At 53.1% G+C, this 15,856-nt stretch overlaps 1 protein-coding gene across 1 annotated transcript; it reads right to left on the minus strand.

Moving 5' to 3' along the window:
• Positions 1–3,212: 3,212 nt before the first annotated feature.
• Positions 3,213–14,973, minus strand: KCNG4 (potassium voltage-gated channel modifier subfamily G member 4). Its single transcript, XM_028090752.2, has 2 exons — positions 14,224–14,973; positions 3,213–3,983 (listed from the first exon to the last, which is right to left on the minus strand). The coding sequence occupies exons 1-2, from the start codon at positions 14,971–14,973 to the stop codon at positions 3,213–3,215; spliced, it is 1,521 nt and encodes a 506-aa protein (XP_027946553.2).
• Positions 14,974–15,856: the final 883 nt, after the last annotated feature.

Here is a 15,856-nt window from a genome sequence, read left to right on the forward strand (position 1 = left end):
CCAGAGGTTCACAGACCCCCTCATGGAAACTCTCTGCTTAGACTGTATTCTGATGAGCTGTCCAGTTACCAATTTCTCAAGTCCTGTAAGCCATCAGACTAGAGTCCGTGGGTGGAGCCTGCATTTGCACCATCCATCCATCCCCACGTCACTTTTTGGGCTCAACTCTACTTAGAGAGATGGTGAACCAACATTTTAAAGCTATCCAGGTGTTAGCCACCCTTGTGGCGAGCAGAGCATAACGTATAGACTTGTCCAATCACTATGTTGTACACCTGAAACTAATGTAACATTGTGTGTCAACTGCACTTCAATTAAAATAATAATAATTATAAAGTTATCTGTGGGAGCCACATCTATGACATGACACGAAAAGGGCCATTTACTCTTTGCTTTTGGCTGGAAAATTTGAACCTTTGGCTGCAGTCACGCCCATCGACCTCAGAGAAAACAAAGCCCTTTCGGGGACTGGCAAGACTCCTTTCGGCCAATGGGGATGAAGAGACGGCCTAGCAACTCGCTTGTCATCACTATCCCATCCAATCAGCATGAAGGGAAAGCCGGCTAGACAAATTCTACTTAGGCCAGTCCCTGGGGCTATTACTGGGGAGAAAAAATAGAGCGTTTAATTAAGCCCCACATGTGAGCAATCAATTCCAATTTTCTACTTCTAATTTGGTAGAATTTCCACCGGGCACGTATTAAGACACTGTAGAGTCTCGTAATGTTGGCAATGGGCTTACTTACGTTTACTTCAGCCCTGGCACACTTTTGTTCAGATGGCTGGGATGTGAACCAGAAGAGAATGCAGATGCCTGGGTGGAAGCCATCACAGGATGGGCAGAGCTGCAACGAGGAATTATTGCACCAGGCATGCAGAACAGGGAAAAGGCCTCCAATCAGAAGAGGGAGGGCTGGGTGTGGGGTCTGATGTGGGTCCCAGGCCTTCCGTTGGCTGTCGAGGATTGTTCCTTGGTTCTGGGGTGAGCTCTCCAACCTCAATTCAAGGGACCCTGACCAGAGGTGGGAGGGTGTCTAGAAATTCTCACATTCTTTTCAACATCATCATTTGCCAATGTTTCACCTTGGGATGCAGAACTCTCTACCCACAAAGCAGCCCCAAGGGTCTTGCTGGAGCCCCAGCCAGAAAATCACAGATCTAGCCAAAGCCCCACACTTGACAGAAGGAAAGGAGCCAAGGGCACACAGAGAGTGAAAATCTAGGCCTGAGTGAGCACCCAGGTCATGAGCACCAGAGAAGCTCATGAGACTCTGCTATTCACTTCCTTGGGCAGGTAGCACGGGGTGGGGATTTTATAAGGGGCAGGGGCTTCCCTTGTGTGTGATCACTGGGCCACTATGCAAAGAGCTTCCTCGGTGAAACGTCAGCGTGGGAAAGACTGCGGTCGACCTGCCGATTTGGGGGGTCTAGAGGAGACAGGTACTCCCCTCAGCTGGGAGGGCACCCAGGGGAGTCAAGAGGCATGAAGGCTGCCCACGAGGTAAGGCTAGCTTGCAGCCAGATGCTGGTGCCGGCGTGATGCCTGGTGTTGCAGTCAGAGGAAGGCATGAGCCTGGCACATAGTGGGCCTGCGCTGCATATTAGCCGAATGAATGAAGAGCAGACAAGCTGTCCCCGGTGATGAAATGCTGGCACGCCTACACACAAACGAGGTCGGATCTGCCCGTCCCCGACTGGCTCGCCACCACCCATCTGGGAGCCAGGCCACCTTCTGCCGTGGATTTCCAGCCAACAGTAACGTGCATGGCTATGTCACTCATGGAAGATGCCATCGAGACCTCCCCGAGGTGTGGCCTCCTGGGCAACAAAAGATGAGACGAGGTACTCCTCGTACAACTAACAATACGAGGAGAGGCCCTCACAGCCTGTCTGAGCCTCTCGGTCGTTCTCTGCCCCACGCTGGTCTCCCCGCAGGCTGCCTGACCATCTGCATCCACACCTGCAGTCCAGCCACATCATTGCTTCCTCCAGCATCTACCAGAAAGCCTAGACCCTCCACTCAGCCCTCACAGCCCACCACCCTCCCATCCCTACCCCTTTCCAGCTTCAGCTCCCCAAACATCCCTCCTCATTCAAGCCCTCCTGGGCCTCCAGCTCAGGATTCATTGCTCTGGCCTCAGGACACACGGCTTTTATCTTGAACAGCTTGGTCCCGTGTCTGCTTCCTCTATTAGATGCAAAGGGCTGAATCTGTTCATGAATGAATAGTTACTAGACAAACATATTTAAATGTAAGCTGAGGAATTACCCTCTGGCATCAAGGGCCTGGTCTGGAGCAGCAGCAAAGGGGCAGATCCTAAGGCCGCCCACATTTCTGCACTGAAGCTCTGCTGCATCCATGGTGGCTTAACTGAGGGCAGAAAGCCAAGGTCTCTAAAGTGCTTGAGAAGCCAGCAGCAGGAATGGTTCTCTTGAGGGCTGATGCAGTGCCCTGCAAGAGTTAGCCACTGTCAAGGCCAAGAACTGGATAATCGGAGAATGTCCCACCAAGAGTCCAGTTGGCCAGGGAAGGCTTGCTGTGCTGGCAAGTGGCACTCCTGCCCAGGTCCCAGGCACATCAGGAGGAATGACAGGCCACCAGCTCCCCATGAGGGGTTTAACACAGAGGCCAGTTCTGCCTTCTTGACTGAGAGCTTCCAGAGCTGGGGAGGAGGCAGTGGCATTAGGAAAATGCCACTGGTGGAGGGGAGTGGAAAGAGAACATATTGCTCTCTGCTGGAACCCATGATATAGGGCTGGGTGGGGAGATCTGATCAGAAGGGTCTGCAGTGACTGGCCCCTCCAGGTCCTGGTGGTAGGGCGGCCCTGGAAAGAGAGTCTCCGGGGAGGAATGGAGTCCTGTAGGCTCGGTTCTGTGGGCGTCTGGAACCCAGCCTGGGTTGTGGGAGACTGCAGGGGAGGAAGGAGAGTGGAGGATGGCAGACCTAACAGAAAGAGGGGATGTGCTCGGTGATGGGCACAGAGAGAGGAAGAGGCAAGGAGAATCGATCAGGTCAGCAAGAATCATGGCGGCCGGTGGGGGTCAAGACACAACAAGCAAACACCTGTGGCCTTGAGCCCCTCCTAGCTTTGGGAGTGCTCCTGGGGCTCTAGAAACATCCCACCGGATGGTCTACACCCTGGTGTTCTCCAGCCGGGTCAGCCGGGGGCGATGGGTTGCGGTCCTGCCCTTTTCAAGAAGGGTTTTGAGTTAAACGTATTTAGTGGCCAAGGCGGGTCCCTCCGGGATCAGGTCGTCGACGTCACTCAGCAGCTCCTGCTCACTGGCCGAGACGGCGGTTTGCAGGTGGCGGAGACGCGCCTGCAGTTGCTCCTGCTCCTTCTTGAGCTCCAGGTAGGAGTGCGAGAAGGTGTGGAAGATGGACGTGGCTGGGAAGGCCATGATGAGGATCCCACTGAGGATGCTGCTGAGGGCCACCATCTGGCCCGGCACGCTGCGCGGGACCATGTCTCCGTAGCCCACCGTCGTCATGGAGATGACCGCCCACCAGTAGGAGGCCGGGATGCTCGTGAACTCCAGCACCCGCCCGGACTCATTCTCCGCCACGTAGACCAGGGGGGAGAAGAGGGTGACGGCCACGCAGAGGAAGAGGAGGAGCAGGCCGAACTCGCGCGTGCAGCGGCGCACCGTGAGGCCCAGCGTCTGCAGCCCCAGCGAGTGGCGGGCCAGGCGCATCACATAGAGGATGCGCAGCGCCCGCAGCACGCGCAGCGCCAGTCCCACCTTCTCCAGGTACGAGCCCCCGCCCGGCCTCTCGCCGTCTTCCCGGGGCTCGCCCGACACGGCCAGCGACACGTAGTACGGGGAGATGGCCAGGATGTCGATGATGTTCAGGGGCTCTTGGAAGAACTGGCACTTGTCCCAGGCCTGGACAAAGCGCAGACAGAACTCCAGGGAAAACCAGGCCACGCAGACGGTCTCCACGATGAAAATGTAGTAGCACTTCTGAGAGCACTCACCCTGGGGAGGCGACAAAATGCAGAATGAGAGCGGTGGGCAGCCGCGCTCGGTAAGGGGGGAGTGACCATGCCGAGAAGCAACTCCATGTATCCATAGTGATATCGACATCAATATCAATTTCCATACGTACGGATATAGATTCTACATATATTCTATATATACTATATCGTTTTTCTCTATATTTGTATATTATCTATCATCTATCATCTGTCTATCACAATTGAGTCCTGTGTGCTGTAGACTCTCATTTGTCCACCCAGATCCCCTTTATGTATAGTTCTCAAGTTGCGGCTGGGCACGAGGCCAGTCGGCTAGATCAGCGACCACCCTTTCCGGCCTCCCTGGCATCGAGGTGTGGCCAAATAACTAAGAACCCACCCACAAAATGTGAACAGAAGCGATGTGTGCCACATCCCATTCCAGGACTTAGGATTTTGGCATGAGTTCCTACACACTCTTCTTCACTGTGAGCTGGGTTAACCCACATGACCCTGCAACGCAGCTTAGAACCTACAGATTGGACCAACGCCCCAGGGAAGGATGGAGTGGGAAGGTGGAAACAATCCTGGGTCTCAGGTGAGTGCTGCCCACTCACCTTGATCCCTCTTTGCAGGAGAAATCGACATCTATTTTTTTTTTTGTCTGTTTGTTTTTATTTGGGGGGGGTGAGGGGCAGAAGAAGGAGAGAGAGAATCTCAAGCAAACTCCATGTCCAGCGCAGAGCCAAACACAGGGCTCCAACTCACAACCCTGAGATCATGACCTGAGCTGAAATCCAGAGCGGGTGCTTAACCAACTGAGCCACCCAGGTGCCTCAACATCTATTTTGTTTAAAGCCATTCTATCTCAGGGCCTCTTTGTAATAGCGGCCAACCTTCAGCTTCACTAATATAAGCCCCTTTTGTGTACCATGCCCTGCTCTAGAGCTGTCACACCGTCCCAGTGATGTTGTGAGCAGGCAGTGTGACCCCCTTTTGTGTCCGGGACATGGTTCCAAGCAGTGAAATGACTTGCCTGAGCTCACATGCAAAGCAGATGATCTCTCAGCCACTGTATGCTATTTTGTAACTTCCTTGCCTGCCATCCCTCATTCATTCGTCCAATAAAAACACAAGGAGGGCTCACCTGTGCCAGGCTCCTAGGCTCTGGGGGTAAAGTAATAGAGAAGCAGATGTTGTTTCTAGGAGCTTGGAGGCTGGTGGGGCAGAGAGGGCTCCTGCGTCCCTGGTGCAACCTTGTGATGTGTGATTGCAAGTATTCACACAGGGTCTGTTTCCCTCCAGAGATTGCAGCTAGGTGGGGGCTGTTGTGGACTCACTGTGGCATCGTTCATGCTCCCTGCCTGGCTCCTAACAGAAAATTCCACTAGTCCCTGTGCTACTCAAACTGTGATCCTTGAACCAAAAGCATCGGCCTCCCCTGAGAACTTGTAAGAAACACAGATTCTTGGACCCCACCTCATCCCTAAGGAATCAGAATTTGCGTCTTAATAAGACTCCCTGTGATTCATGTGCACATCCAAGTTCGAGAAGCTCTGGCCTAGTGCAGTGGTTCTCAACTTTGGCTGCACATTAGAATCACCTGGGGGCTTTGAAAAACCCCCCCACTGGTGCCTGGGCCAGGACCTCAGAATTCTAATTTAGTTGATTGAGGTTTGAGTCAGAGCCGTAGAATTTTCCAGAAGTCCCATAGATGATTCTAATGCAAAGCCAGGGTTGAGAACCTGACTCCAAATACTATGTATGTATATATATATAATGGATGAGTGAATGAATGACCAAAGCCAGTTGCCTGAGTAAAAAGCAAGGTGTTGACAACTGCAGTTTTCTTTGGATTAAAAACCTCTGAAATGGAAAAAGAAATTATTTCCAGTGTCTGGGCCCACAGGAATACTGAATTGAAATGAAATGTTCTTTATGTCTGGCCACGGAGGAAGAGAAACGGGTGTTCTGTCCCCATCTCAACGTGCCTGTCTGTGTCTGTGACATGGGTTCAAATCCCACACTCCCACTTACTCTGCAGACCCACTGTCCCCCCTGGACTTGTGGTTCTCTACCCTGGGAGACGCGTGGTGAATGGAAACGAGGCATAGAGAAGTGAGCAGGCTGCTGCACCAGCAGGCACACGATACCCTGTAGCTGTCTGGGTGCCATGATCCACCGGTTACAGATGACGCACTGTAGCTTTCCGGGTGCCATGATCCACTGGTTACAGACACAGCCTGCCCGATCAGTATAAGGGCAACAATACCCTTCTCCTCTCGCTGGATTTTACAGGAAGGGGAAGAACCTCCAACACAGGAGGTCTTTGCCACGACCACCTGGGGTTTGCTTCAGCATCCTGGAGTGCTCAGGAGTTTTGGACCCTGACTCTCCAGTCCTGCTGTAGACTCGCTCTGTGACCTTGCAGGGGTCACTGCCCCTCTCTGTGCTTCCGTTTCCAATGAAGAGGTTGGAACAGAACCGGTATTTCTCAAAGCTGATTCAGCACACCCCGCATCAGAATCCCCCAGAGTGCTTGTTATAAATGCAGATTCTTGGGCTTTCATCACCAAAAAAAAAAAAAAAAAAAAAAATCAAGGGCCCAGGAAACTGCATTTTGGCAAGCCCTCCGGTTGACTCAGAGGCGCCTGGGGGGTTTTTCAGACTCTGGGCCAGATTGTCCCTACAAGGCCACTCTTGTCACTGACATTCTGGGAGTTTTCCCCTTGGCTTAAGACTTCCAGTAGCCTGGGAATAACCTTTCCAGACCAGTGACCCAGTAGCTCAAAAAGGTGACTCCTGAGAGGTAGGGCAGGCTCTGTGGGTCCTCCCTCTGCCTCTGTGCGGGCATTTGGCCATTCAAGACATGCACCACCCACCTCCCTCCAGCCTGACCTGCCGGCCACCTCCCTGCACTGCAGCAAGCCCTCTGCCGCATCACCACCCGGCACCACTCTGCTCAGATCCTGCAACCACCCTCCCAGCACTGGTCCCCCGAGAAATGCGTTCATGGCAGGGATGGATGGGGCCTGAGCCAAGCAAAGAATTCCCAGGCCAGCCATAGTTGAAGAAAAATAGGAGGGACATTAAAAACGGACTTTTTCCCTCTCTGCAAAGCTTCTGGTAGTATTTTGTCGGGAGGGTGAACAACTAATTCTGGTTTGCCCACAACTTTCCTGCTTTAAGCACAGGAAGTCCCAGGTCGCCAGAGCCCCTCGGTCCTGTGCAAACCCGGATGGGTGTCACCCTCCTGCTGGGCCTTGTACCTGGAGGAAAGAGGCCTGCTCTGATTGCTCCATGTAGTGAAGAATGTGAGTCAGGTCTATCATGACTGGGGGTGAGCAGGGCCACACTGTGGGGGCTCCCACACAGCATGGGGTGGGGGACACGAAAGCCTGACACAGAAGGAGATGCACTCTGTGTTTCCATCTATGTGACACTCAAGATGGTGAACAAAATCACCAAAACAGCGGCCACCTCTGGGTGGGGTAGGGATCGTCCGTGAAGGAACATGAGAGAGCTTTCTGGGGGGAATGGAATTTCCTACATTAAACAGGGGTGTGGGTGATGCGGGTGTCTGCAGCTGTTAAGTTGTCCAGCTAAGATTTGTGCCTTTCGCCGTAAGTACACTTTCCCTATCAAACTGTAAAATAAAACTGAAATGAATGACAGTAACAATAAGTGAGCAGGGTGGGGAGGGAGCGGGGCAAGAAAGAACAAGGGTGACTCACTGTGGAAACTGAGTCACGGGTCTTTGGGGGTTCAACACTCTTCCATTCACTTTGTAAATGCCTGGCATTTTCCACCATGAAAAGTTAAAAAACAAATCAGGCTCAGAAATCAAAACCACAATCAGATGCCACTCCCTACGAGGAAGGCTGGGAGTATAAAGACAGAAAGTCCTATGTATTGGTGAGCCTGTGGAGAAGTTAGAACCCCCAGCATTCCGGTGGGAATGTAAATGGTGCAGCTGCTGCAGAAAATAGGCTGGGGGTCCTCAAAAGTTGAACACACGTGGGGAGCCTGGGTGGCACAGTCGTGTAAGCGCCCGACTCCTGGTTTCGCCTCAGGTCATGATCTCAGCACGGAGTCTGCTTATGATTCTCTTGCCCTCTCTCTCTGACCCCCCCCACAAATAAATAAATCTCAAAAAATGTCTTTTTAAATTAAACACATGTTTTCCATATGACCCAGCAATTCTACACTTGGGTATATACTGGCAAGAACTGAAAACATCCATCCACTCGAAAACTTGTCCATGAATGTCCACAATAGTAGCCAAATGTGGAGTTGACATAAATCCCCATCAGCTGATGAATGAATAACCAAAATGTGCTCTAGCCACATGATGGAATATTATTCAGCCCTAAAAAGGACTGATGCACGCTTCAGCATGGATGAACCCTGACAACCTTCTGCTCCGTGAAAGGCCAGATGCTGCATGGTTCCACTTATAGAAATGTCCAAGAAGGCAACCCGTGGGGACAGAAGTACATGGATGGTTTCAGGGGCTGGGAGAATTGGGGAGAATGGGGAGCACCTGGAAACAGGGGCAGGGTTGTTTGCGGGAGGATGAAAATGCTCTGGGACAGAAGTGATGGTTGCACAAATGTACACTAAAAACCAATGATGTGAGCACGTTGAAAGGGTGCCTATTAGGATGTGAATTATGTCTTAATAAACAAGAAGCCAGGGCCCGAGGCTGAGCTGGCCAGGTCAGCTGGGTGAGGCACTGAGGGGTCCCACAACTTTGCCCCAAACCCTATCTCAAACCTTGAGAGCAGGGTGGCTCTGAAGGGCTCTGGGGTCAGAGGATGGGCAGGGCTTTCAGAGGGCAAGGCCATGGGCCCTGGGGGCCCATATGGACAGGCTGCCCCACGGATGCTGCTGGTACAAAAAGGGCCAGTTCCAGAAATGCCACCTGGGAGGGACTTGGGGCCAAGGTCTTGACCTTGGAGTTTTCCTCACACCCCGGGACCTTGGAAATAGGGCCCGAATCGGCCACTTCCCACGTCCTGGTATAGCTCAGTGCTGGTCCCTAACCACTCAGCAGCTCGGACCTTCTCCTTTCTGCCTGTCAATTCGTGCCCTGGCCCTGGCCTCTGGTCCAGGGCTGTCTCCTCGCCCTGTTGACTCATTCCTCTTCCCGGCTTCTCCTTTCCCTGGGAGCCAGTTTTCTCTGCCTCTCTCCCCTCCATTCTGCCCCTTCCTGCCGCTCTCTGTCCTCTCCCCCCAAGCCGCCCTGGGACACAGAGGCTCTGGAAGTGTGGGCAGGAGGGGCTGGGCACAGAGACAGGGACATGTGACGAAGCAGGAAGAATGGTAAACTACCGTGAGTCAGGAAAAGTGGGTCCCGTCCCGGAAATGGGGACTACTTCTTGCTGACCTGGATATAGGGAGACTAAGCTGAAGGGAAAAAAAAAAAAAAAAACAACCCAAAACCAAAAAGCCAGGTTAAGAAGAATTCCCTGGAGCAATCACCAAATGTCACCGAACACAGGGAAGCTACTGAGAGTGAGGCAGTTCTTTATGGACCTGATTCATGATCCAAGAAAGGGGCAGGGGAGAGAAGGACATCGTCCCAGGTAGGGGCCCCTCTAGTTCCGCCTCATCTTTTTTTTTTTTTTTTAATATTTTATTTATTTATTTGAGAGAGAGAGAGGGGAGAAGGTCAGAGGGAGAAGCAGGCTTCCCGCTGAGCAGGGAGCCCAATGCGGGACTCGATCCCAGGACTCCGGGATCATGACCTGAGCCGAAGGCAGGCGCTCAACCAACTGAGCCACCCAGGCGCCCTCCGCCTGGTCTTTAAAAATCTGCTCGTGCTTTCCCTCCCCAGGCCCTTAGCGAGAATGCTGAAACCACAGGCAGGAGGGAAAGCACTTTGCGCAGCTGTACTCAGTGTGCATCTCCCACAGCAAGGTCCCCGAACGCGCCCCCAGCAAACCTCTGGGGCAGGACTAGAATCTAAAGTGGAGGAGAAAGGAGTGAAGGCTGAGCTGCCGGGTGGAGAGCGGTTTGAGCCTGTCCTTGCCTCCACTGGGTCTCTGGCAAAGAGGAGGCCCCCGGGAAAGGTCTGCTGAACGCACGACTGAAGGAAGAATGAAACAGAGACGACATCTGAGCGAATGGCTGCTGACCCGGCCGCTGACCGGGCCACTGATGTTTGGGTTCCACGGAGCCGGGAGAGGCGATCAGCAAAGTGGACGAGCAGGTGGAGGGGTTGGAAGGGCGTGAGCTGAGTCCCAAAGGGTGCATAAACACGGCCAGTGATGGCTTCGTGCTGGCAGGCGCAAGATGGATAGGACCATTGGGTCCTCAGCACCAGCATCTGAGTAAGGTGAGGAAACAGAGGCACAGAGCAAGAGAGGGGCTCATCCGAGGGCAGAGCCACAGAGTGGCGGTGCTGGGATTTGAACTCTGCACTAGGGAGCTAGAGATTCTGGCTCCTTGCCGTGGTGCACTCCTGCCCGAGCCGCTGACGATCTGGGGAGCAGCAGAGAGGAAGGGAGGGGTCAAGAGAGATGGGGCAGGTGTTCAGTCCAAGCGGCAGTGACCTTCGGCCTCCCCCCGAGAGAAGGGGGCGCCATGACCAGCAGAGCTACCCAGCCAGGGCCGGGGCCACATGGAAAGGGTCCTGGGGATGAATGGCAGGGGTGACAGTCATGACAGAGAACGCAGGCAGCGGGAGGCACGGAAATGGCCGCACTCACCCCTGGATGATGTGATCAACAAACTGGCGTGTAGAGACTGGGGACTTCTACTGGGCCATAAGAAGGATGGAGCACTGGCCCAGGCGACAGTGTGGATGGGCCCTGCAAACACCACGCTGAGTGACACAAGCCAGCCCCCAAAAGGCCACATGTGTGCGATCCCATTTGCACGCCGTGTCTGGAATAGGGAAATCCACGGAGGCGGAAAGCCGAGTGGTGTTTGCCCGGGGCTGGGGGAAAGGGACGGGGTTTTATTTTGGAGTAGTGGAAATGTTTTGGAACTTGATAAAGATGGAGGCTGCACAACATTGTCAATGTACTAAATGTTCCGGAACTGTTTAATTTTATGTTATGTGAATTTCACCTCAATTACAAAACAGGGAACAAGGATGGGCAGAGTAAGAGCTCCAGGAAGGTAAGAAATTTGTCTGATTGTCTCCAGCGCCCAGAAGAATGTCGTCTGTAGGCACTCAGTAGCTTGTCGAATGAAGGGAAGGGTGAATGTCGTGATCTCCTGTCAGCTAGGACCTAACAAGTGAATGCTGATGGGACTGACATGTGCTATGGGCTTCTCACGCATCAGCATTGTTCCCACTGCTTTATGCAAATTACTCTTTTAGTCATCATCATAACCCCATGGGGAGAGGGCTGGGAGCATCCCCATTTTACAGATGACGAAACTGAGGCTCACAGGGGTTAAATGACTCTCCCGAGAATAACACTGAGTTCATGAGCAGTGGGGCCAAGATTCAAACCCAGAGGACCTGCACTCTGACCCTCCCGCTGGACAGGGATGTGCTTCTCAAACGCTGGCGGCCTCAGAAACGCCAAGTGCTGCTGAGCTGAGTGTCCAGACCAGAAGCAGAGCAGCCCAGCACTGAAAGCCGGTGTTGTGTGGTCCTAAGGAGACAGGTTTTAGAACCAACTGGTAGGTGAGCTCAAATCCCTCAAATCAATGCCACATTAACTAACTGTGAGCTTTAGAAAGAGATAAAACTTGCCCGAGTCTCAGTTTCCTCGCCTGTAAAATGGGGGTGGTAGTAGTACCCGCTTCCCAAGCTGTTGCAAGGACTAAGTCCATCGGTCAAATGCCAGACTCGTGAAGGGCACGTAATAAGCCCCGGTTCTTTCCTCCCTTTGGGGATGAGCTCTTCCGAGGAAACCAGAAAAGGCTGGGTGCACCTGGGAGGTGCTTAGGAATTTGGCATGGTCCTTCCTGTCTACACCGCCTCCTCCCTCCTCCATCTTAATTTACCAACCTCCAGTGCAGACCCTTCTCCCCAGCTGCCAAGTTTACTCCATGGGAGGTCACTGGGAGAAGGTAGAAGAAAAAGCAAAAGGAAAGCTGTCTCTGCCAACCAGCGTGGCACCGTGTCTGATGGAGGAGGTCTGTGGGTCCCAGCCCTGGCGTGTCTGTCCACCCACGTGGCATTAATTCATGGGCCCCCAGGCTGACATGGCCACCAGGTCTCCTAGCTGGGCCTGCCCCCAGAAGCATCTGGCCAGCTGAACATCCCCGAGGGCAAATTCGAAATATCAGACACGCTTGGTGCTGGAGAGAACATTGTCTTTTTATGTAAATGAAAGATACAGTCTTGAAAAAATGAAGATCGCCTCCCCAGCCTCCCGGCTCTCTGAATTACCATCTAAACAAGTCTTTTTGAGGGCAGCGCCTCCCAGCCTCTCTCCAGGCAGCAAGCACACACAAAGGTGGTTTCCACAAGGTGAAAATGCAGAGATGCACCCCGGGCGTGGGCATGGCCCCTTTTAACCCAGGGGCAATCGGCAGCCTGGCTCCTGAGCCCAGACCTCTGATTTGATCTCCTGAGTCCCCTGTCAAACGAAGCCTGGGTTCAAATCTTGGGTAATTTTCAGAGCATTAGGTTTTGAAAAGACCTTGTCCCTCTGCACAGTCTAAATCCTGGCTTCCGGGAAATCCCCGAGGAACAGGTTTATGGAAATCGAGGGGTCCTTCCCCAGCAGCTGGGATCAAGGGCACGCTTCTGGGGGCAGGGGACAGAAGCCACTTATTTTGTCCTAATTTTTTACTGCAGTGTCCAAGTGTAAATATTTCTGTGAACAAGCAGGCTCTTAAGTCACACGATTTGGTGCTAAAGGATAAAACAATGTCTGGATGTTTGGAGCTATAGTCCTCCCCCTTGGGGAAGAAAAGCTGTTCAAAAGTCGAAAGTCGAAACATTTTGGTTGGTTTGCTTCAGGACAAAACATTTATAGGTTGCACAAGATACATTTTATTCAATAAATATTTATTGAGAGCCTACCCTGTGTAAGGCAGGGGCTGGCTCTCCATCTAAGTCCCTCCTTTCTGGAAAGTTCTCTGATCCTACCATATTGCCCTGGGATATATCCTTAAGGGAGGGGAACTTCTGTGGACTGACAATGATTATGGGCCATACACAGGGTTCATTATCTTATATGTGTGTTCTATTTATCAGCTCCCTCCGTCTGCCATAATGTAAGTTCCATAATTAAGGTGATGGGGAGCTATGGAGGAATGTAGAGCAGGACAGGAGCAACACTTCCAAGTAGGAAACAAATCCAGTTCTCAGTTCGAAGCTCTCCAATAAACTTCCCAATGAAATATTAAGCTTTTATCTCATTTCTCAGACTCCCTGGCCCCTGGGGGTCTCCCACAACTTCCTGAAAAAGAGAGTGCAGGAGTGGGCAAGAAAACCTTTCTGCTGTTGCTTCCTGGGGCAGAGTCACTTAGAAGTTAACTCATCTCTGAGTTCCCCATGCAGTGAGACTGACTGGGAGGCTCAGGAGCCAAGTAACCAGCAGGAATCTTGGCCCTCAGCTGCATCTTTGCTCTGCAACTCCAAGAAAGCTAAAGGCCCTGTGCCTCACTTTCTCTACCTGAACATGGAGCTGGGATGGCCACGAGAACTTTGGCTCAAGAAGGCAGGGATTTGAGCCAGAAACTGTGCATGGCACAGAGTAGCTGCTCAATAAACACACGATGCGTGCACCGAGTGTGTGAACCCTTACCGCGATATTACCCATTTTACAGAGGAAGAAACTGAGGTTCAGAGGGGTGAAGCAATCTGCTGGTGGTCACAGAGCTGGGAGAGGCAAGCCAGGCCTGCCTGGCGCATGGGCACCAGGGGTAGCTTTGTTAATACCGAGTCCGCTATGAGGCAGAGCCATCAAATGACTCTTGCAGGCCCTCGGTCTTTTCCTCCAAAAAAATAAATAAATAAATAAATAAAATTAAAAATGATCTTTCACAGCTACACTGATCTAAAAACGCATCCAATCCACCCTAGACAACAATCTCTTTTTCTGTGGGGAAGGGTTAGCCCGGTGATGGGTATTCAAGAGGGCACGTTCTGCATGGAGCACTGGGTGTTATGCACAAACAATGAATCATGGAACACTACATCAAAAACTAATGATGGAATGTATGGTGATTAACATAATAAAAATTTTAAAAAAATTTTTAAAAGTTACTTAGACATTTTCACGGGCCCTAAGTCTTGGGGGCCCTGGGCCCCGCCTTGGGCGGGGGGACGTTCAGGGGCCACTCACCTTGTCCTCCTCGGCCCTCAGGTCGGGCATGGTGCTGACGCACAGGCTGACCGCGGTGGTGGCCACGAAGAGGATGGACAGACAAGCAAAGACCTTGCCGGGGAGCCCCGAGCGCGGGTTTTCCACGGTCTCGCGCAGCCAGTGCATGAAGACCCCCCAGCGCGAGGGGTCCCCCGCGGGGCGCCGCGCCTCCCGCCGCAGCGGCCGCGTCTCCCCCCGGCGCAGCTCGGCCAATCCCTCCAGCTTGCGGAGCAGCTCGCCCAGGCAGCACTTCTCCAGGCGGGCCTCCTCGATGCCCCAGTAGACCAGCTCTTCCCGGAAGGACAGCACGCACATCTCCCGCAGCAGGGCCAGCCTGCCGGCCGCCAGGAAGCTCACGATCATGCCGAAGGCACTGGGGCTCCGGTCGAAGAAGAACTCCTGCTTGTCCTCATCATAATCGTCGCAGAGCTGCGCGATCTCCTCGTGGTTCCGGCACAGCTTGAGCTTGCTCAGGCGGCTCAGCGGAAACTCGTCCAGCGTGCTCCAGGGGAGGATGTACCGCCTGCCCCCGACGTTGACCAGGATCTCCTTCCTCAGGTCGGCGGCCGGGGAGGCGTCTAGGGCGCCCACCTTGCGGGCCCTGCGGTAGTACAGCCCCTTGGCAGAGGACCGCGGCAGGCGGCCGGGCAGGAGCTGACTCAGGGGGCTGCAGGAGCCCCGGTGGCGGTGTCCGGGAGGCAGGCCCCTGGCTCTGAAGGGCATGGGCATCGCTGGAGATGTCCTACGTGGGGGCGGGGGGGGGGGCGGAGAAGAGAGGGCAAGACAACGGGCAAAAATCACTGTCCTTCACTTTGCTGCAACGGCATCTGTATCCTTCATTTTTCACCTCTTCCACCCAACACAGATTTACTGAGCACCCATTATGTGCCTGGGATCTATCCGTGACCAAAAGGAGGATGGCATCCCTTCCCTGGTCAGAGCTGTGCCACTCCCAGGCTCTGTGGTCTTGGGCATGTGGCCTAACCTCTCTGATCTCAGCTTCGTTCATACCAATGACAAGACTTGTACCAATCTTACAAGGTACAGTTGGTAAAATAGAGCTTAGGAGTGTAGGAGATTCTCAAGTTCACTGCCAGGTTCTGATCCCTTAGGGACTGCCGGCTCGGGTGGATTACTCAGCCCCTCTGAGCCCTTTGCCTCACCTGTACAGGCTGGGGTAGTTTGAGGGCCCACCTCACTGGGCACAGTGAAGGTTACATGTGGTAATATACATGAAGCGTTTATTGGGAACACTTCTAGATGCTTCTGAGGTGCCAGGCACCAATCTACGTGCTTCCCCTATATTAACTCACCTCAACATGAGGTAAACATCAGTATCCCCATTTCACAGATGAGGAAACCGAGGCACAGAAAGGTTAAGTAACAAGGAATGTGACAGTGCTTGGCACAGCGCCCGCCTCTCAGGAGCAGCTCCACAATGATCTTACTTCCTTCCTCTTTTGGAGGACTTTGCTGTCCCCCGTGTTCACGGGGTGCTTGCCTCAGCCACCCTTGCCGGGTAACCTCGAGCCAGTTACTCCCCCTCTCTGGGCCTCGGTCTTGTTATCTGCAAAGTGAAGGGGCCTCTAATGCTCTCTCCATTTCAGACCTA

This window comes from Eumetopias jubatus, unplaced genomic scaffold (assembly GCF_037043125.1).
Source record: "Eumetopias jubatus isolate StellerSeaLion01/CBP00866 unplaced genomic scaffold, mEumJub1_p1.0 scaffold_10, whole genome shotgun sequence".
In the NCBI taxonomy this organism is placed as follows: domain Eukaryota; kingdom Metazoa; phylum Chordata; class Mammalia; order Carnivora; family Otariidae; genus Eumetopias; species Eumetopias jubatus.

Coding starts and splice junctions, on each gene's coding strand:
- KCNG4 (XM_028090752.2), bottom strand. CDS start 14,973: ATGCCCATGCCCTTCAGAGCCAGGGGCCTGCCTCCCGGACACCGCCAC. Junction 3,984..14,223: donor TGAGGGCCGAGGAGGACAAG/GTGAGTGGCCCC, acceptor TCGCCTCCCCAG/GGTGAGTGCTCTCAGAAGTG.